At 39.2% G+C, this 22,942-nt stretch overlaps 5 protein-coding genes across 7 annotated transcripts; all 5 read right to left on the bottom strand.

Annotated features, from left to right (window-relative positions):
- Positions 1-595: 595 nt before the first annotated feature.
- LOC116205174 (ras-related protein RABA1f-like) lies at positions 596-3,435 on the bottom strand. Its single transcript, XM_031537678.1, has 2 exons — positions 2,854-3,435; positions 596-1,310 (listed from the first exon to the last, which is right to left on the bottom strand). Exons 1-2 carry the CDS (start codon positions 3,072-3,074, stop codon positions 878-880), a joined length of 654 nt encoding a protein of 217 aa, XP_031393538.1. The 5' UTR covers positions 3,075-3,435; the 3' UTR covers positions 596-877.
- Positions 3,436-4,395: 960 nt separating this feature from the next.
- On the bottom strand, positions 4,396-7,096 carry LOC116205176 (28 kDa heat- and acid-stable phosphoprotein). 2 transcript variants are annotated; one of them, XM_031537680.1, is made up of 9 exons: positions 6,937-7,096; positions 6,672-6,771; positions 5,896-5,933; positions 5,696-5,770; positions 5,530-5,613; positions 5,407-5,441; positions 5,111-5,196; positions 4,823-4,888; positions 4,396-4,729 (listed from the first exon to the last, which is right to left on the bottom strand). In XM_031537680.1, the coding sequence occupies exons 2-9, from the start codon at positions 6,736-6,738 to the stop codon at positions 4,695-4,697; spliced, it is 486 nt and encodes a 161-aa protein (XP_031393540.1). In that variant the 5' UTR covers positions 6,739-6,771; positions 6,937-7,096; the 3' UTR covers positions 4,396-4,694. The 2 variants fall into 2 exon arrangements, with proteins under 2 accessions (XP_031393540.1, XP_031393541.1); XM_031537681.1 differs by having other exon boundaries at positions 6,672-6,750; positions 6,937-7,052.
- Positions 7,097-9,209: 2,113 nt separating this feature from the next.
- LOC116205173 (transcription factor VOZ1) lies at positions 9,210-13,007 on the bottom strand. Of its 2 annotated transcripts, none has more exons than XM_031537677.1 (5): positions 12,760-13,007; positions 12,146-12,438; positions 11,599-11,748; positions 10,460-10,979; positions 9,210-10,337 (listed from the first exon to the last, which is right to left on the bottom strand). In XM_031537677.1, the coding sequence occupies exons 2-5, from the start codon at positions 12,371-12,373 to the stop codon at positions 9,781-9,783; spliced, it is 1,455 nt and encodes a 484-aa protein (XP_031393537.1). In that variant the 5' UTR covers positions 12,374-12,438; positions 12,760-13,007; the 3' UTR covers positions 9,210-9,780. The 2 variants fall into 2 exon arrangements, with proteins under 2 accessions (XP_031393537.1, XP_031393536.1); XM_031537676.1 differs by having other exon boundaries at positions 12,146-12,405; positions 12,760-13,006.
- Positions 13,008-14,367: 1,360 nt separating this feature from the next.
- Positions 14,368-17,564, bottom strand: LOC116205175 (OPA3-like protein). Its single transcript, XM_031537679.1, has 4 exons — positions 17,129-17,564; positions 15,867-16,001; positions 14,911-14,997; positions 14,368-14,796 (listed from the first exon to the last, which is right to left on the bottom strand). The coding sequence occupies exons 1-4, from the start codon at positions 17,255-17,257 to the stop codon at positions 14,638-14,640; spliced, it is 510 nt and encodes a 169-aa protein (XP_031393539.1). The 5' UTR covers positions 17,258-17,564; the 3' UTR covers positions 14,368-14,637.
- A 3,554-nt stretch (positions 17,565-21,118) lies between these two features.
- On the bottom strand, positions 21,119-22,105 carry LOC116205484 (thaumatin-like protein 1). The gene is made up of 2 exons (XM_031538109.1): positions 21,741-22,105; positions 21,119-21,651 (listed from the first exon to the last, which is right to left on the bottom strand). The coding sequence occupies exons 1-2, from the start codon at positions 21,805-21,807 to the stop codon at positions 21,461-21,463; spliced, it is 258 nt and encodes an 85-aa protein (XP_031393969.1). The 5' UTR covers positions 21,808-22,105; the 3' UTR covers positions 21,119-21,460.
- Positions 22,106-22,942: the final 837 nt, after the last annotated feature.

Raw genomic sequence — 22,942 nt, 5'->3', positions numbered from 1 at the left:
AACGAAACCAGACAAAAGAAGCTTGTAGCATGACTTGAATTACGGTAATTCCGCGTGGAGTCATGTGATGCACATGACACCGTATCATGTTAGAATTTTTTAGAAGATAAAGTAATTTTGATCAGAGGCGGTTTACCGACTTGGCATCCGCTGATTGGTTAAACGCCCAAACAGGGCCTTCCCCTCATGAGGGGTATTACGTGCAAACAGTGTTTTTGGAGGACAGTGATGATCTCTTCTAAGGCAAAATCTGATTTTGTCTCTAACTGCAGATTATGTTATATGAACCTTCCCTCTCTCAAGGCCATGTGAGAAAACAGATAACCATTCAGTATCCAGCAGAGTCTTCTCCCGGAACGCCTTTTGCAGCCCGAACCATCAATCTTCTTGGCAAATTAAGCCATCTTATAGCCAATTCATCGAACGATCTTCGAAAGTTTGCCTTCGCCTTCCTTCTGCCTCCAGAACAAAAGGAAGGTCAAGATCTCTGTTTGTTAGCTATTATAACAATATCCCATGCAAGCAAGAGCATGGCTTAGCGTAGTTTGCAAGTAATCTCATTTCGGACTTAAAGAACCGTAAAGGCGAAGGAATGGAAGGTAAATACTTCAAATATAACTGTATTATTTAGTGTGGTCTCATATACAACAGAAGACTACTTGGTTTTAATCCACAACGACAAAAGCTCAAAGTACAAACATACACTAAATGAGTGAAAAACAAATGAAACAATACAGTAAAATGGAAAGGCAAAGGTATAGCTCCTCCTACATTTCTCTTTCCAGCTTAATTTCTTTATGACCTAATCTGCTGTATATATATGTAGAATTTTATCACGCCAGATGACCATTTCCGAGCCCGTCCCTCCACACCCTTCTTATGAGGAGCAGCACCCGACTTTCTTGACGGCCGAGACGTCGTCCCTAGACCCCACGTTGATCATCTGTCCCTTGGGAAGCACGGTGGGGTCATCCCCTATGTCGAGGGCCTTCCTGCTGACAATGCGGTAGATCTGAGTCAAGACCTCCGTGAAGGCATTCTCAACGTTGAGCGACTCGAGGGCAGAGGTCTCCATGAAGAAAGTGTTCTCACGCTCAGCGAAGGAGCTGGCATCGTCGGTGGACACAGCACGGAGATGGCGGAGGTCGGCCTTGTTCCCGACGAGCATAATCACGATGTTGGACTCGGTGTGGTCCCGCAGCTCTTTGAGCCACCTCTCCACATTCTCAAATGTGACGTGGCGGGTTATGTCATAGACTAGCAGGGCCCCAACTGCTCCTCTGTAGTACGCACTCGTGATTGCTCTGTATCTGTATAACAGAAGAAACAAAATGAATATGAGTAGAATAGAAGAAACAAAATGAATATGAGGACCCCCACAAGAAGCTGCATCTCGAAGGAATCATGATTAATTTCATGGAAGAAGCGAATGTATTATGACCGCTAAAACTGCATGATACGAAGTTCAAGACCAAAATTCAATTGAAATAATCAATGTGTATACAGAAGAAACAAAATGAACATGAGGCCCCACAAAAACCTACATCTCGAAGGAATCGCGATCGATTTCATGGAAGAAGCGAATGTATTACGACTGTTAAAGCTGCATGATACAACGTTCAAGAACAAGATTCAACTGATATAATGAATATATGTACAACAGGAGAAACAAAATGAATATAGCGCCCTACAAAAAGCTACATCTCGAAGGAATCATGATCAGTTTCATAGAAGCAGCGAATGTATTATGACCGTTAAAGCTGCATGATACAAAGTTCAAGACCAAGATTCAAGAACAAGATTCAACTGAAATAATGATACAACACCATGCTTCATTGGTGACAAGCTATCAAGTGTCATCAAACCAATCCGTGAAGAGAATCATGGATCCTTAGTGGAGAATTTTCTGAAGGAAAAACTAATATACCAAGATAAAACAGGATGAATCCTTATTCTACCTCGTATAACTTACAACTGAGCTGTAAAAGAGGGAAATAAACAATCATCGCCAATTTTTCAAGCTTCAATGCATCGGCCAAACAATGTCACCGAGGATCGGGGGTTGAAGAGAAAGGTATCCAATGCCTTAACACACATCACATGGATGAACAATTCAATGACTGCAGTCTAATCAGTTATGCATTCAACGTTGGGTGGAAACGGGAGTTAGCACAAAGAAGGTATTAGCATGGAAAAGAGTTCATTGCATCCACCAAAACAAAACCAGGGACACCAGACAAAGATTAACCATCGTTCCAATAGAAGAACGACGATTTTTGCCTCTTCGTAATTCCTATAGCCCAAGTCTCCCATCAAACGTGGCCGCCCAAATTCTTCCAAATATCTATGAAATTTTCAAGCCAATTTCAAGGCAATAAAATCTAGACAGAATTTTTACAGACTTGAACCTTAACTTTGCATCATTTCTTTCTAATTATTCATCCATTACCGAAACAATCAGCAAACCGCCTTCCTACAAAAAAAGATAAAAAAAATCCTCAAGCAGTGGCAATGCTCAAGATACACCCCAGGGGCCAAGATCAATGCCAAACAGGGCATATGACATACAGCGCATTGGCATAGAAACACTCAGAGTAAGATGATTCATTGGTTCACTGCCCAATTTCGCTAACCAAATGCCGAAAACAGATCAAGATATGCCGCTTTTCGATAATCGGAAAAATAAAAATACCAGCAAGACAAATCACTTTCTTTGGTGAAAACAACTCTTCCCCGAACAGATCGAAATTACCAAAAGCGTCCATCAAGCGTTTCGGGGCAAACCCAACTGCGCTTCTTAACGATTCTCGTGAAACATTACCAGAAAAGAAAAATGGGAAGATTGATGATCACCTTTCTTGGCCAGCGGTGTCCCAAATCTGGGCCTTGACGGTCTTATCGTCGACCCTTATGCACCGAGTCGCGAACTCGACCCCAATCGTGGACTTGGACTCGAGGCTGAACTCATTCCGGGAGAACCTCGACAGCAGGTTCGATTTCCCGACGCCGGAGTCTCCGATCAACACAACCTTGAACAGGTAATCGTAATCATCGTCCGCCCTGTAAGTGCCCATCTGGGAATCGATTCAGCTCCTCGCCCAATCCAATGCAGCCGGGGCCTTCTGGGTGAAACGCAAGAACTGGGAGATGTCAATCTTATCTTTTCTTGAAATTTTCTAGTTTTCGGATGGATTCAGGTTAATGTCGGGGTAGAGAACGGACGGGAAGAATCTGAGGGGATGTTTGGTTAATGAGGAATTATAACATAGAAATGACTCGCCACCACTGAAATTGCAGAGAGGAGGGCGGGAGGTTACGATTCATCTGTGACTATTCTTGGTGGTGATGGCCCATGGAAGGAGGGAGAAGGAAGGAAGATCATCATCAAAGATTTCCCACGCCAAAAATTCGATTTCTCTCTCTCTCTCTCTCTCTCTCTTAAACTATTTTTTTTTTCTAACCCGGGGTGTCCGGATTTCGCCCGACTAATCCTCACGGCTCCGTGAACTCCCGGCGGCGCACAGGGCAGATAATTATGCCAAAGGCGCTCCGGTGGCCCAAATGGGATTCGAACCTGGATTTCGGTGCAAACTTGAGTGCACATTAACTATTAGGTCGAACCCTTCAAATTTTTTTTAAAAGTAATCTTTATTTAGCTTAACATATGACATGACAAAGTTACGTGACGGTAGACCACATCCCGCCATTTCCTAACGATATGAACTTTGGTATACGAAATTAGGATGATGGCCGTGCTACACATGGGTTTTATTAAATGCCGTGGATGGATTATCAAATCTAACTAATCTAAGTTCAAGCTAAATCACCCACCAATTCTCCTGATAGTATACTTTTCTTTATTCACAAAATTTAATCTTTTTATCTAAAGAAAAGACGGTTGGGCCATATAAATCAATTCACATTGGCGAAATATATAGTCTGATAGATTAGATTAATTCCATTTCTGAACAATATATGTTTCCTAGATTATTTCCATTTCATGTCATCACAATTGGGTTCGAAGCAAGAATATATCGATCGATTAGAATTCTAGGGACGGTTAGCACCTTTTCATTACTTTTTGCCGGTCGATTTAAAAACTCTTCAAACAACAGCACAAAATTCTCACCCACTATTTTTAACCTATTCCAAACCAGAGATTTTTTTTTTAATCCCCTTATTGCAGAAGGCAAAGAGAAGGCCGGGAACTAACGCGGGTTGATTAAAGTTGTTTGACACATGTTTCTCTTAAGTAAAATCTCGAAATCGAGTCTTACAAATGATGAAAATTCACGTTTTATAGCTTTATCCCTTAACAAGGCCGACCATGCTTTAACTGGATTAATCGGGATCCAATTAAACTTTCGAATACCAGAATGTATACACACAAAAAAAAAAAGACAAGACGGGGGTACAGGAAAGCTACTATATCAAAGTAGTTGATTATCATCCAGGAAATGCTAGAATATCATTTCCAATGGTATAACATTGAAATTGTAATTGTAGTCGGAAATGCTTCTGGTTCGTCAAGGTAAAAACATAAATGTGTGGACAGTTGCTAACGCTGAAAAATCAGTCTTGACTATCAACCAGCAAGAGCTTTCTGCAAGAGCTTTCTGCAAGCACTGTATAGATTTTGGTTCTCATACATGAGAGGACGATAATCTCCTCTGCGCGAAACCTCGGAGAGACGATCATTTCCGAGCTTCGGCCTTCTTCTGTTCTTTGGCTGGAAAACACAAATATGGTTTTTAATTAGTTTGGAAATTTGAAGTTCAAAGACACAAATTTTTGCAGTCCCAACATATATCTAATAGATTACCCGCTTTCTCCTCTTCTCGCTTTTTGGCAGCTTCTGCTCTCTGTTGACGAATAAGGGCTAAACGCTCTGCACCAAACATTATCAAATAAATGTTACACCAAAAGGCGCAAAAGAAACAACCCACGGGGAAGATAAATTCAAGAAATATGTGCACCACAAGAGGCAAAAATTTGAATGTAGGAAAAGCCCTTTTATTACAAATTCAGTCGAAAAAGGGAGGGGAAAAAAAGGGGGATGATTTGCCTCTTTGATAGGGGAAAATGGAGGATTCAATGGTAGCACTAGTACCTAAATCTTTCCTGGCTTGCTCTGTTTTCCCTTGTTCCTGCAGCCTCATGTACCTTTCATGGGCTCTCTGCTTCTCTATCTCTTCCCTGCACGACAAAATAAACCGAATGATGACTGAACAACTGAAATTAAACTTTCATGTATCTCCTTCTTCATTATCATCTGAAATTATTTATCTAACCAACACCCACCCTCTCCCCTCCCCCCCCCTCCCCAAAAAAAAAAAATTCATAGACAAGATGACAGGATATTTTATGTTTAGTACAAGCAAAGAAATGGTCAGGAGAACAAGAAACCTTTCTCGCCTCGAGAGTTCGGTTGTTTTCCCAGTCTGCAGAGTACACAGAAAGCATTTCTAAGTACTCCATTCTATAACTAACAGAAACAGAAGCAGTGCATAAACATTCAATGAAACTCACATCAGCATTCTTAGCTTTCACATTCGTTGGCTTCACTGAGTTTGGGTTTTCAACCTCAATAACGCTTTGGGTTCCCTTCCGCTTCTGCTAACATAGTCAGATGACAAGAAAATTAGCACCCCATGTAGCGACCAAAAGGTAGTTAAAGAGGGAAAACATCACGTACTTCGCTTTCTTCCCCAGATTCTTCTTCAGATTCTTCCTCTGATTCTTCTTCCTCTTCTTTAACCTCAGCCTCTTCCTGCATAATATATAATATACCAATTGCTTAGTAGAGAAAAAATGCAATAGACAGCAGTTGCTCAACATTCAATTCGATAAAGTTGAAAGGGAAGAGAGAGAGAGAAAGAGAAAGTAGAGTGACACCTTCTTGAAGGAGCGAGGGCGAGTGGATGTACCAGCAACTGTAGTCATTTAACCCATACATGCAAAGTCAGATAATTTTTAATGGCGGCAAAACTATTCCCGACTATCACACACCGAGTAACAATAACAAAGATATAAAAGAAATTAGCATATCCAACATTTCACAGGTTAGGCTTTTCGACACTCATTAATTACTGCTTATTCCTCTAACTTAAAATTAGCGTTCTCCCTCTCCTCGTAAGCATCTACCTCCATATGCTTATCAGAAAACAAGTACCAATATCTGGCATACAACTTATGATCCGACTGTTGCATATACATTTGTTATACTTCAATCCTCCCGTAAGTAGATAAACAACTCAAATTCTCCTCAGATAGTTCCAAAGATTCGAGGAAACCCCAACATGGCATTTGCAACGAACGCAACTCTCTTTCACAATCGACGCAAACGACTCGAATTTGTGATTCTTTACTTAATTCACTTTCCAACTCATTCACATACTCTCCCCGACAAATAATATTGAGCAAAGCACAGCAGCAATAGAACACCAATCTCTCCCTTTTCCAGCAAAGATAGCTCTTAAATTACTCTACCAAGATCTCAAAACCAAATAGATCCACCGTAACCCCCTGCCCGAACTCAACAGTTTCATCACTGAGGAAAAAGGAAACGACCCAATTCCACTTGGGTATGTTTAGTATTCTGACGATTGAATTCAGTATCATCCAATTCTTCCGTTTAATCGGGTGGGGGTGAGGGAGGGAACGGTGCATACTTATCTCTTCGGGGTTGGAGAACTGGCGGCGGCCGGTGGGCTTGCCCTTGAACTTCCCTCTCCCCATCGCCGGAGAATTCTGAAGAAATTCAACGCAGATCTGATGATACAGAGAAAGATTGAAAGATCTTTTCAGGTATATATGGTAAAGAGATAGCTGATTGAAATGGTGCGGTGACCCTTTTGAGTGGAATCGAATATGAATGAATTTGGGGCGACAAAAGAGGAGAAATGGGGAAGACGATTCGATTCGATTCCCTCTTACCCTCTACGCAGATTCTTTCTCTGGGTCAGGGTCGGATTGATTCAACAGGGAAGAAGAACGAACCCTACTTGGGCTTTGGGTGCGGGTATTTGCTCGGGAGATGATTTGACAATTATTAATAATATTAAGAATTAATAATAAGAAAAAAATGAAAAATGAAAAATGATTGATTTCTTTTTCAAAGGGTCTAATGGAGATCGAAATAAAATACTCTATTTAAGCGGTACGGATGTATTTTCTTTAAACAAAATTTCGAGTTCACGAAGCTCAAGGGGAGTTCAATATCCATTTTTTGATTTCGAATTCGATTTCCCTTAAGGCCACCTACCAGGCTTAACCACCCAGTTTACCCGTTTTGAGTGTGGCAGAAGTTGTACGAGATACAAGGGACTAGCCAGGCGAAGTATGATCACCCCGATCATTAAAAAAAAATTGAGTTCAAGCCTTTTTAATGAAGAAAATCGATGATTGAAAAAGTTTTTTCTCTTACTATACCGACTTGGCTTGAACTAGATTACTCGGGACATATTAAACTTCCGAATACATGATACACACTGTAGAATGGTTTTCTTGTTGGAAAGGTAGGGTTGCGTTTAACAATTTACTGAAAATAAGTGCGTAAAACTTTAGTTACAATTTAGTTGTATAATGGGAGGAAGAAGAAAATATGAGAAATGGGAAAATTTGAGTGAATAAATTTAATTTAAAAAGAGAGTGTAGCACTGTTACTCACACTCTCATATGATAACCACTATAAAACTACTCCCATATTTTTATTAATTATTAAAATTTATGTTTTATTATATGTTAGGCACGTGAACTTTCAATACAATAAAAATTTAAGTGAAATATGTCATTTTTTGTTTCTTTTTAAAACTTTCTTGAGTCAAATCCCACATTTTATCTTCAATAGTGATCTTATAAATTGATTAATTATATCCTTATTCAGAGCCTTAACTCCAATTTATGATTCATCTCACATACTCTAATTGGACACACTCATTTAACTCCGGTATGTTCCAACTCCCTCTCATCCACTTCCTCAGTAACTTTACTAAGCTATCCAAGAGTCATTTTCCAGCCAAAAAAAATTAATAAAATTCAGCAAAAATATGATTTGTTTAATTTCAGAGTTAGAATTCTACTCCCCTCATATTATTAAAAAAAGATAAATTACATTGATAATTTAAAAAGTTTTATAAATATTTTAATATGATACAAAATCTTTTTTTTATTACTTGATAGTACAAAATATTTCAAAGTTATTTCAATATAATACGAACCGTCATCCCGCCATTGACGCTGTCAAACTGATATTGATGGTGCAAAATCGATTTTTATGAGACGTTACATGATGGTACAAAATATTTTGAAGTTCTAACTTGATAGTACAAAATGTTTTACGTAAGTTACATGATAATACAAAATTTACAAATCTTATAAAGGACAGCTCGACGGCGTCAATGGTGAGATGACGATTTGTACTATACTGAAACAATTATGAAATATTTTATACTATCAAGTAACAAAAAAACCTTTTTGTATCATATTGAAATATTTGTAAAACTTTTCAGACCACAAGTGCAATTTACCAATTAAAAAATCATATAAGAAAGTTATTAGAAAAAAATATGAGATTTATTATTATTATATGAATAAAGAGATAAAAAAATAATAACTATATTAAATTGAGAAAACAATGGAATGGAAAGAGGATAAAATGAGAGAATTTATTATTAAAAAATTAATTATAATAATAATAATTAAACATAAGTATTGAGTAAAAATTTATTATTAAATGTGAAAAAGATAAAAAAAAAAGTAATAATTATATTATTGGATTGAGTGAAAAATACAAAGGAATGGGATGAAGTAGGATTTATATTTCGCAAACAAGCGGCACCTTAAAATCATTTTGTTCGGTTACCAATGCATATTATTTATACTCAGCCCATTTGCAGAGCCGAGATCTGAAGGTCGATTGATCTTCCCCCTTTCCTTATGCTCTATCTATTCATGCAGAGCACATACAAATGAATGGTCTCTCGAGACCCACTTCTCGAGTTGCCCGTGCAGATTCAACAAGGTGCCTCGAGGATAGTAGCTCGTTAGCCCATCAAGCCCCACCATGGAAGATTCCAGGGAGGAACAGCAAGGAATGCATAGCCCTTGGCAAGGCCCCTTAATCCCAAGAAGAAAAAAAAGACGCAAATCTGGAAAGGCAGAAGCTGTCCACCCCACAATTGGCAACCGAAAGAATTTGACAAGAACAGTTCACAAGGGACAGCAATCACATGCATCTTAGAATTCGCAAACTGGACATTCCAGATACATATTTATCGGCATTCAATAGTATAAGATTCCAATGTAATATTGGGATAAAATCCCGTAAATCTTCCCGAGAGAGGATGATAATTCCAGTACACCATTGTTTTTGAGAGAACCCAAATATGTCAGCAAATATTTATATTTTATATAATGTATATGTATATCAGAAGAGGGCATCAACCCATCTACTTACCGATGGTAACCGGTTGTTCTCTACTCTCCGCAGCAACTTGATCAGCTAGATATAGGTGCGGACCAAGTGAATCTTCCGAAGGGTTAGAAAGGTACTCCACCTCTATGACCAGTTGAAAACCAAACTGTACAATAATTCTTACGGCCATCCAAAAAATTGAGGACCACTTGACCTTCTTAAGAGATGATAGGGCTTCTTAAGACTTCAACAAAAGCAGCAAAGGCATTAAGCCACCACTAGAACCCATGGATTTGAGAAAAAGAAAAATGCTTTGGCTGGTGCAGAGTAGAATGAGAAAATGCAACCTCTCCCTCCATATCCTTCTACGTCAGGTAATATTCACATTTATTCTCAACGAGATAATCGTATGGAGCAACTAACCCATAGTTGATTGCTTCGTTTGCAGCTGCACTTTGATTCTGACCGGAATAGACATACCCGACAGAGTCCTTTGAGCTGTTAAGCTTGGTCCTCCCCTTGACAACGCGCTTGTTGTCGCCGGGAAACTCAGCTGAGAGTCTTCCCATCTGCTTCTGCAGATCAGCAACAGAATCGCTTGATAATTTACCCTTTGAGCTCTTTTTCCCATCAACAAGCTTCAATTCCAGTCTGTACAGGGCACAAGCATCACATTTATTGATCTCATACTCGTAGAGATGCCACTCGAAATGATTAAGTGGCTGTGGGTCCATGTAATAGGATCTTTTCAACCCCCCAAATTCATTCATGACTTGCTTCCTCGATTCATGCCAGCCACGGCCGCTGTAATCTGGCAAAGATCTCTGCTTTCTGTTTCCACTTTCAAATGCTCTCCGAGGTTTGTCAAAGAATAGCCACTCTCTAATGGTTTCCCCCTCAAGAACCGAAAGATCAAAAAGCTCTGCAACCATACACAAGAAACAGTGCAAATAAAGCACACAAAGAGAATATTTGAGCTATTAAAAGGGGAATAACAAAATCTGCCCCTCACACAAACATTTGGAAATGCAGTATCAATCTCACCAGGAGCATTCCATGGGGACTTTGCAGTTGCAGCTCCTTCACATTCTGGGATGCCGACATCTTTTCCTTGCGCCTTCGCACTAAGTGCAGCAAAAAGAAGCCCATCCTTCAGCCCGATACCACCAGGTCGCAGGACTGGGCCCATCCCAGGGGGGCCCTCATTCAATGCTAGAGCAGCATGGAAGCTGCTGCAGTAGTCTTGACACCACTCTAAACCTTGAGCAGGCCTTGGGCAGTCCCAAAGAGCACATTTTGGGCCCAAAAATGCAGAAGGGGGAGGACAGATACTTGGTAGGTAGCTTGAGATGTGAGGCATCGAGTCTTCTCCACAGTACCCTGCATTGAAAGCAGCATAATAGTTCTGGTCCAACCCTTGGTTTAGTTCATACTGTAGCTGCTCCAGGGGGCCAACCCCTTCTATATTATTCACGGCTTCAGAACGGATTCCAGAGAGTGAACCTTTGCCCTGGTCAATCATTGTAAAGCCACGCTCCTGAGGCCTGTGGCTCATGTTCAATACCTGAGGAAGAATGATGACAACGTCCAAATCATTAGCCCATGTCGACAGTATTCTTCAGATGAAAGACCAAAATATGAAAACTTCTTACAGTGCATAAGTGCCTTGATGATACAGGAATTCAGGAGAGAAGTATCCACAAACAAATAGAGTGAGCGACTAAGTTTTAGTGTACAACTATTTCTCTAGTTAATGTAAATGAACGAGGCAAAAATTTTAGACACCACTGCACCCTACAAACATTCCACGTGCAGGAAGTTTTCAAGCCAAGAGAAGTCAGCATAATCCATCCTCGTAGAAGTGTGGGCACAGCATGTGGTAAGTTGCAAGCTCGACTATTTAGTACTCAAGCTCTCCCACAAAGCAGTATCAAGAAAAACCAATGGAAATTGCTGCAAGTTGGACAATTTGACAAGTCCTTCGAAATTCAACATAATAGGAGTTATCTTACGTATAACTTTCCACATGCACCAAAATTGTGCAATTATCCGCCAAAAGTTGAAATGTTGACCAGGGAAAGAGCTTAAAATATCTTCTAGATGCTCACACAAAAAACAACAAAAATCAATGCAAAGAAAAAATAATATCTGCAGCAGAAAATAAGAATAAGTAGATGGACAACCTCTTGGAGGGCAGCATTATCTCCAACGCGCAAAGTCTGGTCATTTGGCTCCGGCTTAGGAGCAGCTAATGCACTGGTAGCATCATCCTCTTCCTCACAAAGTTGGAGCAGTCTACAGATATCCGACGAGAATGAGGCGAGACTACCGCCCTACAATCACCATATAAAGAAAAGAGTACTCAAACATTTTACTGATGAAGAGTTAGGTGTACTCAAATGACAAATTGAAGCTACTCAAATTTTAAGCCTTGTTCTGAACTGCAGCATGAACTAGCAAATAAATTATGGCAAGCATATCATGACTCAAAGAAATTAAACGACCCTCAACCTCACAGCCAATAATCAGATCCAGAGACTAGATTTAAACCCATTATCTTTACTGAGAAGAAGCAAAGAATCTTATAATCAATTAGTATTGTCTTGGCTGATTTTCCAAACAACCCCAACTGAATTGCCATATACAACATTTCATATAAATCATGAGGCAGATAAGCTCCATATACCACACATGCACTCAATAAGAATCGGGCCCATATAGTGTGCTAACTTGTTGCAAGGATGAGGCGGGAGAGGGCTCATTGAGCTCAGACTTCCACTCACGAAGCATCTGGTGGACTTGCTCCTCGAGGACGGCGACATCAATCGTGCGGCTCTCCTTCCTCGCAAACTGAAGGTCCACGAACATCCCCTGCAGGTCATCCACCCGATTCTTCGCCCTGTCCTTGAACTGCTTGTGGGACGCTGACTTGCAGTAGCTCTTGGTGCCCTTACCCATCAGAGCAATCTCTACTCCGTCCTAACCAAAGCCTGCGAATCCGAACATCGGAGCCGCAAAGAAGCCTTCAATCAGGCGAAAAACCACCGAAGCAACAATCACAGGGCATGTTTTCAATTACGAAATTACACGGAACCATGAATTACATCAAGAAGTAAGAAATCAAGAAAATCATTAGAAAGATTATATTATGTCCCTCATCTAATCAACACGCAGTGTTCTTCAAAAAAAAAAAAGCAAGCACACAGCTTCAGCAGAAACTGATCAAAAGGGCACGAATCTTTCGAGCAATTACAGCTGAAAACGAACACGAAATGGGAATCACACCACGAAATGAACTCAACCCAACTAAAAGAGCACGAAACTCGGAGATTCACGGGCAGTACCTTATGGAAAAACAACAAGCGGAGAGAGAATCGGCAATGGAGTCCCAAAAATCTAGGGGACGGCTAAATAATCGCAGCTCAGACGCAGTGTAAAGTGATCAAACCCTGATCTCGAGATCACTTTACCGACTAAAAATAATAATCTGAAACACACTGCACAGAGAGAAGAAAGGAATGTAAGGACAGAGAGAGAGAGCGATGAAAAGCGAAATATTCGAGAGCAGACTGATCGGTGAGTGGAAGTATTGCGAGCCAGAGAAAGAGAGAGAGAGAGAGAGATGCCTTCAGCGCTCGCCTCAACCAGCGCTGCCCTTTCCCTTCCCTTCCTGCTTAGAGAGAGAAAGTCTTCTGTATTTATATGGATTTTTTTTCCATTTTTGTTTTTGTTTATTGATTTACGTTCCATTTTTTTTTCGTTTATTTATTTGCGGAGAAAAATGGAAATAATTTAAATTGTGAAGAGGTGAAGTAAATGAGCAGTGATAAAGGAGTGTAATGCAGTAACTAACATTCTCACCTGATACTCAGGTTCGATTTTTATTAGTGAAACTGCTTATGTCTCTTTATTTAGATTTTATTTTTATTTTCTTATACTATGAAATGATTTTTTTTATTGTAATCGAAAAAAAGAGAGTAAATGAGCAGCCAAAAAACGGTGAAGTATTTTTTTGTTTGGAATAGAAAAAAAGAAAAAGAAGAGGGGAAAAAAAGGAGTGAAGAATAGTACAGAAGCTACCATCTCCCTCTCTCTCTCTCTCTAACGGACAGATGCTGCGCCGAGGAGGGAGGAGGATCTTTACCTGGCAACTACTTGCACTTCTGCCCTCGGTCTTTTCATTATTTACGAAACGGCCATCCACTAGCGATCCGACCAGCTCGGGGTAAAGTTCAATGGTTGCACTCGGACTCGACCCGACATGAATTGGGCCAGGGCTATGAACTAGCTTCATTGACGTTACGGTTTTGTGGTGATTATGATTAACGAAATTTTACGAGCATGATTTTCTCGCGAGCTATTGAGATCGGTGTCATACTATGCTGCATGCATAACATTAACTGCAACTGATATTCGAACTGACTGGAACATTTTTAGAGCCGATAAATGCTCACAATAGGTCACGACTCTCCGGTTCGGATGTTACGGAACGTGTAGTCGCCGAGCCGATATCTGTGACCCTCGAAGAAAAAGCGTGTGCAAAGCTCCTTTCCGAGGATAGAAAAAAGGGGTGAATGGGGAAAGCAATGGGAACAAGGAAGGAATAAAGGGCACCTCTCCCATCACCCACCACTTGCATCCATGGAGAGAATTCCTTAAGACATAAGGAACTTCTGCACGGTATCGCAAACCAAATAAACGTGGATACAATTGCACTCTACCTCGAGCTGACCGAAACCGTATATTTCCTAGTCTTTCGGGCACATTACTCGAGGTGAGTTCATTCGAGATTTCAATATGGATGAATGAACTCGTATACTTTGAGATGGACTGTCCGGAAGCCAAGCATAAGTGTTTGTAGCTGCGAAAGCTTCAAGACTATATTAACAGGTTCATACCTGGCTCTCGTCACTACTTCAATGCGATCACATAGCCGAGTTGGAAAGAGCTAGTTCAGAAGCAGTGAAACTCAATTCCATTGGATCCATCAGTCAGTCCCGACACGAATTACTTAGATGGGAGGAGAATAATTCTAACAAAGATCCCATCTGGTACAATTGTTATTCCTGAACTGTGCCACAACATGATCAGCGAATCCAATCAAAAATGAAAGAATCGGAGAAGATCAAGACACTTTTCCTTCTGACGGGGAAGGCTAAAATAAATTAGAAACAATTTTTTGTACCAATGACAATTGATGATTTGGTGCGTTTCGCGCTCAATCAGACTGGTTTTGCTAATTTTGCATTTTCCGTGTCGGCGTGTTTGAACTTGAAAATGCCGCTCAGTCCTCGATTCTTGGCAATCTCCTCCAGCTCTTCAAGTTTGTGCCGAAGAAGTTCGACTTCTCGAGCTAGATCTTCATCTCTTTGTCTCATTTCCTGAATGGAATACGAGTAGGCAAAAGTAGCAATTAAGTCAAGAGAATATATATATATATATAGATAAAGCCACAGTTATCTGTCAATTTTCTGGAGCGGATGAACGGTTGGTACCTCCATTTCTTGCCTGCGCTTTTCCTCTTTTTTAGCTTCTGATCGAGCGTTTCTTTGCACCTCGAATATCAAGAGAGCTCCAGCAACCTGTCCCCCATAAAACATTATGATAAAAATACTACTTAATTTGCCGAAATCAAACTACATTCAAGAGAAGTAACCCGCCAAGATGAACATGCACTTGTCTTATGAAGATACAATTGACTTGGAACAGCCACAGGATTGAAGATGTCATCTAGGGAAAGAAAATTCCACTAATCTAATAGAAATTCTTTTAGACATGGTAAACCACAATCATTGCCTGATCAAGTTGTCTCGGTCTATAGAAACTATTTAGACCATGTAAATATCAGGAATTCTCCAAAGAAGGATCTCAAAGAGCAACAAATACAAGAACCAGGAACTGATGACGCTTATTATCAAGCACATACTCTTGGGAAGACCACTAAATCCTCAGGATGAAATGCGGCAAAAGAGTTCAACTTGTTCTAAATTATATTATTCTCTTATGGCTGCAGAAGTTATATAGTCAACATTGGTTTTGGAAAATTTATAGAATGTCATCTATTCGGTTGAAGCGGACTTCCTACTGACCTAAAGGGTAGGTCTATGAACACTGTCTATGCCCATGAACTAGGTATATATAAGCCAATGGGGTCAGCTACACAGGAATATATGGGGCCAAAGGAAGTCAAACAAGAAATACATGGTTAACTCTTAACTACTATAGCTACTTGACTAATGACGCATTGGTTCATTTATTGGGAAAAGGTATCCGTGGGGGAACAACATGATGAATCGTGAAATTTATGGTAAAGTTCAGTAAACATGCTTTTCTAAAACAGAAAATATGACAACTGCCAGAACTAAAACATAACAAAGTCTATGCCAGAAAGGCCAATGAGTTGCTTAATACTTGATACAAGAGGTGAAACTTGTAGATTGGAAAACCGTACCGTGAAGACAAAGACCTCCCCAATGAGGTCTACAGCAGCCTGTACAGCTTTCTCTTCATTTAAGGGCCGAATCTCAACATCAGTTGCATGGCCATATAGCCGTCTTTGCATCGTTGTTGTCATTCGGTGATTTGCCTATTTCCAAACAAAAAGGTTGTAGATGTTTATAAACATAAAACCTTAAATAAAAAAATCTTTACTTTTTCCCAGGGATGTCATAAGAAAGCACCTAAGAGAATCTTGATTATTTAAATCAAATGGAGCCTCAACAGTATGAGTGAATCAGGACTGAGTATAGACAGAAAATGAACTTTATCATGAAATCTTCATCCAGAGTTGATGGACTGCGATGATACATCTCCAATGAGTTGACAATTCAATAATTAAACACTAGTATAAAACTTATGATACTGTACTGCATAAGACTCCCAAGAATCCTTACAAGTTTTCTCAGATAATTCAGGAATCAGGATCACAAGTCCTTTCACTATTCTCAACATTAATAGACGCAAGACGTGCTAGGGAAAAACTGAAGCCAGCCTAGAAGTCACAGGCTATGAAAAGTTCACTTCTAACGTCATAAGAAATGCAGCATGGCTTTTGACTGTGGTGAAATTTTACAGCAGCTTCGAATATTGTTGTCTATGATATATTATGTACTTTGTATCTGGTAGCTGACACAATACTTTTGAACATACACAGGTTGTGTTTGCAGCAATGTTATAGTCAAACGAGGAGATAAAGGATCAGCTACGAAACATGTCAGTGAACTTCTGTATCTCCATTTCAATTGACACAATTGCAGAACAAGAAACATTTAAGCTGCACAAGGGGCAACAACCACACTCTTGGCAGTTGACCAGTGCAGAACAAGCTCTAATGACGTTGACCTTACAAAGTATTGCAAACCTAAAAATCATGAACAACAGCAACCAATCAAGAATACTTAAAGATCTCGATCCATTATCGGCCCTATGCCTCATGCTCTACAAGGCATGGAATCAGGGGATTACAAATGAAAGTAACACGAGTCAATCCACCGAAACGAAGAATCAAACCGGCAAATTTCAGACAATCCCAGGAGGAAAACATAACCCTAAAGAATCGACCAGCATTATGCTACCCGCAGCAAGATTCCATTTTCAACTGCTGATGGCTTAGAGAACCTAGATTGGTGTAAATCATCAAATGACATCAACACCGATACTGGAACGAACTGAAAGAGGAAAAAGCTACACGGATCACGGGCAGATGATCATTACCTGGGCGATGCCGACGATGAACGCCCGGAACCGAGGGTGGATGGCGGCCTGCTGCTTGAGGCGGCTAGCGACGGGCTTGCTGAGGGTCTTGAGGGCGAGGGTCCCGAGCTTCAGCAGCGGCAGCACCATTTCTCAGCTCTGCTCCGATCTGCTTAAGCGTCTGCACTGACAAAAGCTTCTTCACCCCGTTTAGGAGCTCAAGTATGGCTGTTCGATTCTTCGGGCTCCATTGCGAGCTAATGGGGAATCTAAATAGCACGGACGGCAGGCAATGGCGGGGGATTCAATTTTCGGGTCTTCCGTTGCTTGATGAAGAAGACAGAGAATGAGATATGCGTGGAGAGGAAGAGGAAGAAAGAGAGAGAGAGAGGGTGCGAGCGAGGTCAGCGGAAGGAGAAGGGAAGGGGGAGAGAGAGGCCGGCGAAGAAGACCGCAATGAAGAGAGAGCGAGACAGATGACATTGACGGCTCTCAAAGATTTTCTCTTTTTTAGTTTTTTAATCTTTTTTCATAATTAATTAATTGGCAAAAAAAATATTAAGGTGATTGGTAATTCACTCTTGGTAAAGTTCGTATCAGGGTGGACGTTGACAAAGAAATATTTCACTTTTGATAAAATAATATATTAGACTAATATATCAAGGTGTCTTTTATAAGTGTCAATCGAATGTCGATGAAATTACAAAAGAATCATGTGCTTCATAAAACAATGTAAGGGACTATGATTGCTATGTTGCATAATACCGTGTATGTGTTACTCTCGCTTAATATTTTATGCAATTCTGGAGCATTTTGAATCGATGAAAATGATGCGACCCAAGAGGAATTGCAATATAAAGCAAACAACTAACTCATAATATTTTTTGTGACATTGTAGATTTTGGGAAGATTTTATCAACTTCAATTCTTATAAACTTCTTTTGGCCGAAGGAACAATAACATGAATCGCTAACATTATTCTATAGACAATGTATGCATTTGGAAAGGAATTAAGACTCCTCCACTGGGGCTTTCACTAATTTTTCTTCATTTTTATTTAATTATTAGAAAATTCTAATATGAAACTAAAAGAATGTTCCATGGTAACATCAAGGAGTTTGACCTAGTGATAAAGAAGAGCTTAAATATCCATTCGATTTCGGATTTGAAACCCCTTGAAGTCACCAGAGCGCCTTTGACGTGATTACCCGTTCCGTGTGCCGTCGGGGGTTACACGGAGACTCGAGATTAATTGGACAAAACCCAAACACTCTGGGTTAGTAAAACAAAAAAAGAAAAAGAAAGTTCCATGGTGAAACGCTTAACTTCAATTTTTATATTTTTTTAATCATATCGGTCTTTCAAAGAAGAAGAATAAGAAGGGGGAGGAGGCGATGGCCGGCATTGGGAGGAGTCACCTCGTTTTCTTCCCTTCCCCCCATTTCTTCTTCGCAGCCCTTTGCTGCCTTTTTTTTCAACTTAGTTATTTCATTTTAAACTTTATAATTTATTATTTAGAATAAAATATATTTATTATAAAATAATATTTATTTTAAAATTTTAATTTTGCAATATTAAAATATTAATTTTACTTAATTTAAAATATTTTTTTATTTTCACTATGGTTTTTATTTTTCTATGTTATCTATACTAAATTACAAATGGGAAAAGGACCTTTTTTTTTTGGTCTGACATTGTCTCCAAAATTGTCATTCCTCTTATTTCACCAAAAAGAAAAAATCATTAGACTTAAAGACACTTTTATAAATTTCTCTCTCCAATTCCACCATTTTCATCTAAAAACTATCACATTATTCTCTCTCTTTCCTCTCCTATTCATCTTCTTTATATAACATCCTCCTCCACATCCCTTCTCTCTTCTTATTTTGATTTTACAATTTTTTATATTTCATTAATTTCAATTTAATATTAATTTCCTAAATTTCCACGAACATGGGTATTAGTTAGGGTTATACCATAAATTTATGTCAACATTGATGAAAGAAAAATACAATTCATTGTATGTGATGAAAAGAAAACAAAGAAATTGTTATGTAAAATCCGCGTGTACCATAGATCAAGTAATTATAAAAGAATCAACATTACAATTTTATTTGATTGTTCATTTTACAAAAAATAACTTTATTTTATATATTTATTTCATTTTATAAAAAACCAACTTTACATTCAACTTTATTTTTATTTTATAATTTAAAATTATTTTATTTTTATCATTACCTTTATTTATAATTTTTTTATTTCCAACAATATCATGGGTTCCACATTTCTTCCATGTGTACTTCACGCAATCAATTATTTTTGTTATTTACTATTTGACTCACGATGTATCACATTTGACACGAAAGTCAAATGTTGAAGGCTGTAGCAAATTTTACAAAACAGCCAAACATTGTACTAGCCGAAATACAAATTTTACCAAAAGAAGTAATCGGCCCATTGCGATTGATATTTTTGTCTTGATAGAAGCATAACAATACCTCAATAGCCAGTAAGCTTGGAGCTTGCATGATATTGTTTCATACAGATTTTCATCTCAAAATTAGTCGTCCATATATCTAACCTCGAGTACTAATTAGGGGATGTAATATATATTATATTTCAGAAATTAACTAAAATGATCATCACAACGAGTATCATACCTTAGTTCGTTTACACTCCACATCCTTTGACATATAAGTACCTCATCCACTTATAAGTCTGAGTCCAACTGCAATTCGATGTGACATTCGGCGTCTCAAAGGTTAAAAAACCACGATAATAGTTTCGCATGATCATGCCTCAATCCTCTTAACCATAAGTAAAGAAAAAAAACAATTCAGCCTTGTGTAGTGCTAAGGCATCCCGTTTCTTCATCTGCTACTCCTATTCATCTGAACTCCCTTGCCCTTTATATGTTTCCTCAGGTCGACTTCTTATCCTCAGCTCTATTATGAATCCATAAGCGGTTTCATCACGAGCAAGTCCTCCGAGAAGAAGATGCAATTAGCCGCCATTTTAACCAACAACGCATAGAGCTAAACTAAAAAACTCTTACATCTTACACAAGACATATATATATATATATATATATATATATATAATTCAGATACGCTTTCCCTTATTAGTATCCTTTCAAGTAAATAACAGTACAAACCGCACAAAAGTTGATAATATAATTTCAGTATAGGTGCAAATTATTATAGTGCGTTTGGTTTCAGAGTTAAAGTAACTTTGATTTTGATTGTAGAAAAGGAAAAAATGTTGTGTAGTGTGTTGAGTTAAAGTTAAAGTTAAAATTTTTTACCTAGGAAATGTGTATTTTTGTTGTGTAGTGTGTTGAGTTAAAGTTAAAGTTAAATTTTTTATAATTTTAACCCTGAAAACCATGCGTAAACTCGTATATCCTTTTAACCTGGGGCAACGTGCTCCCCATGCTTTCCTTTTTCTCTGGGTCCATTCATAACTCCAAAAGTTTCATCACGAGCAAGTAAATACCAGTACAAACCGCACAAAAGTTGATAATATAATTTCAGTATAGGTGCGAATTATTATATTCTTATTGTTAAAGTTGTTTTTCTAGTGCAATTGTAGTTAAATTTATTACATTTTGACAGATGAGAGGTCAGTGAATGAGGAGCTGCGATTTCAACTTCTGGGGTAAATGGCAGAATCTTGTTAGAAGTTTCGACAGTCGTATATTATTGGACTATGAAACATGTTTGTTTTCATAGTCTGATTTTAGAATCATGATTTTGATTTTAATTCTACCCACTACACAACAAAAACACTCGTTTCCCAAGTCAAATTTATAATACTATCTCATTTGTCCTTTTCCACAATTAAAATCAAAATCAAAATCAAAGTTACTTTAACTCTGAAACCAAACGTCTCCGTATAATCTGTCGACTTTGAAAGGTTATCACCATAAGAATACAGTATATTATGATATTATTACTTAATAACTGCAAGTACGCCAAGACATTGATGCAATTGGAACACATGATGTCCTGATTAAGAAAAAAGATCAACAGCATGACAATATTATTGCAAAAAGCTTGCTTGAAATCAAATCAGACCTACACATGAACTGACATTCACATTTCCCAATGAGGCAAATCCACAATACAAGATGCCTATTATTTTCTTTTCAAGGATAAACCTCAATAAGGGACCTCAATCCGAATGTTGGTCTGATCTTGTAGCGTCTAAACCCTGCCTCAAGGAAGTTTTGCTCGCATTCTTTCTCAGTCCTCTCTCTTCCTCTGGCCACTGTCATCATCAACAGATCGAAGTAGAGCTTCGTGCTGGTTGATTCTCCGTCATCATTGTCACTTATCACTATGTCTATTATTATTACCTTCCCCTTCTCGTTTCTGCCTCCGATGGCCTCCCTGCATTTGTTCGGGGGGAGATGGCTCGGAACTCGCCCTTCTGGAGGGCGAAGCTGGTGGTGGAAACCGCCGGCTTGCCGGCATTTGCCAGTATCCCCGGCCACACCGTGTAATCGCACTTGTTCACGACCGTAAAGGTTGTCGGTTCCACCCCTGCACATAAAATAAAACAGAACAAAATTCAAACCAAACCAAACCAGCCAATTATTCCGACCGAACAGAGCAATTTCATCTCATATTACCTCGGATGAACAATAACGGAGAGAACATCACAACCAAAGCTGAAATCAAGAATGGAAATTTGGCCATTGGAGATCCGACTGTGATGAGAGATTGGCTACGGCAGAAGGAGAAGAGGAGTTGGGACTGTGGGGTTGGACCCAGAACTCCTCTTCTTCTCCTCCTCCTCCTTATTCGCGTAGGTGAGAGACTGGGGAGGTTAAAGTTGCGGAGGAACAATGGCGGTATATATAAGCCCAGAGAAGGGGTGGAGAAGTACAAAGACTGTTAAAGAGAGGCAGTGCCTCCGTCAGATTTTTTTCTTTTTCTTTTTCATGGGTTAAGTCGATTTGTTTTTTGTGATTGGGTGGGGGATGGGATGGATGAGTACTGTGAATCTACTTGATTGATTAACTGTAAGTTCCTGCTAGTTGGGAGGGACACATTCAAGTGGGAATGAGCTACGTCGTTTTCAGTCCCAGCACCTTTAAATCAACATAAACGTGTCGCCGATTAGTTTTCGCGTTCGCCCTCGAGGATCGGATGGTTAGTTAAACCGAGTCAAGGTATCGAAGCTGTTTTAGTTTTGAGCAATGGTAAACGGTGGAAAGAAAATGAAAGACCATGCTGTCGACCAGCCGATTATGTAAGCTCCATACTATTAGTAATGACTAATATATAGCTTCTGTTTGGCAGTGTTTTGAGCATACGCTTTTTGACAAGCAACTTATCAAAAATACAGCTTACAAATTATGGGGATGCCGTGGTTAGTAATTTGTGTTGCTCATGTGCAATTGCAATACGAAAGTTCAAAATTCATTGAAAGCACTTCGTGATCAGAATGAATAGTTTTTTAACCAATTGATTGAATGAATAGCCGACGACTTTATCGAATGTTTTCATCCGTTGGATTGAGACAAATCACTTCTGCAGAGGAAGCTTCATTCTTTTGTAGGACTATATGCTCGCCAAGTCGTACAAGTTATGGACTCCAACAGTAATGTCACTTGGAGGTCATTTTCCCGTCATGATGGCGCATCCAATCGACAATCTACCATGCCCAAACTTCATCACCAGTTCGTACGATGGTGCAAAATTTTTCTGGTGTAAATAATTATTCTTCAGTTCATTCTTCTTCTCTTCTCTTCGACTCATACTCGATACTCGACACTCGACGGGACAAACACACACAGACAGACAAAGACCAAAAGACGGACAAGACACC

This window comes from Punica granatum, chromosome 4, assembly GCF_007655135.1.
Source record: "Punica granatum isolate Tunisia-2019 chromosome 4, ASM765513v2, whole genome shotgun sequence".
NCBI classification, from domain to species: domain Eukaryota; kingdom Viridiplantae; phylum Streptophyta; class Magnoliopsida; order Myrtales; family Lythraceae; genus Punica; species Punica granatum.
The sequence above is the reverse complement of the archived record's forward strand: the minus strand, read 5'-3'. Positions and strand labels throughout refer to the sequence as shown.

What these genes read in the sequence shown, in the direction of transcription:
- LOC116205174 (XM_031537678.1), bottom strand. Translation starts at nt 3,074, where the DNA reads ATGGGCACTTACAGGGCGGACGATGATTACGATTACCTGTTCAAGGTT. An exon ending in GACACCGCTGGCCAAGAAAG is followed by an intron (nt 1,311 to 2,853) that starts GTGATCATCAAT and finishes TCTGTTATACAG; the next exon opens with ATACAGAGCAATCACGAGTG.
- LOC116205175 (XM_031537679.1), bottom strand. Translation starts at nt 17,257, where the DNA reads ATGGTGCTGCCGCTGCTGAAGCTCGGGACCCTCGCCCTCAAGACCCTC. An exon ending in GGGAGGTCTTTGTCTTCACG is followed by an intron (nt 14,998 to 15,866) that starts GTACGGTTTTCC and finishes TATGGGGGACAG; the next exon opens with GTTGCTGGAGCTCTCTTGAT. An exon ending in AGCGCAGGCAAGAAATGGAG is followed by an intron (nt 14,797 to 14,910) that starts GTACCAACCGTT and finishes TATTCCATTCAG; the next exon opens with GAAATGAGACAAAGAGATGA.
- LOC116205176 (XM_031537680.1), bottom strand. Translation starts at nt 6,738, where the DNA reads ATGGGGAGAGGGAAGTTCAAGGGCAAGCCCACCGGCCGCCGCCAGTTC. An exon ending in AATCTGGGGAAGAAAGCGAA is followed by an intron (nt 5,614 to 5,695) that starts GTACGTGATGTT and finishes CTATGTTAGCAG; the next exon opens with AAGCGGAAGGGAACCCAAAG. An exon ending in GCGAGAAGAGGAGAAAGCGG is followed by an intron (nt 4,730 to 4,822) that starts GTAATCTATTAG and finishes TGTGTTTTCCAG; the next exon opens with CCAAAGAACAGAAGAAGGCC.
- LOC116205173 (XM_031537677.1), bottom strand. Translation starts at nt 12,373, where the DNA reads ATGGGTAAGGGCACCAAGAGCTACTGCAAGTCAGCGTCCCACAAGCAG. An exon ending in CCGCCTCATCCTTGCAACAA is followed by an intron (nt 11,749 to 12,145) that starts GTTAGCACACTA and finishes TGGTGATTGTAG; the next exon opens with GGCGGTAGTCTCGCCTCATT. An exon ending in ATAATGCTGCCCTCCAAGAG is followed by an intron (nt 10,980 to 11,598) that starts GTTGTCCATCTA and finishes ATTCTTCCTCAG; the next exon opens with GTATTGAACATGAGCCACAG.
- LOC116205484 (XM_031538109.1), bottom strand. Translation starts at nt 21,807, where the DNA reads ATGGCCAAATTTCCATTCTTGATTTCAGCTTTGGTTGTGATGTTCTCT. An exon ending in TCCGTTATTGTTCATCCGAG is followed by an intron (nt 21,652 to 21,740) that starts GTAATATGAGAT and finishes TTTTATGTGCAG; the next exon opens with GGGTGGAACCGACAACCTTT.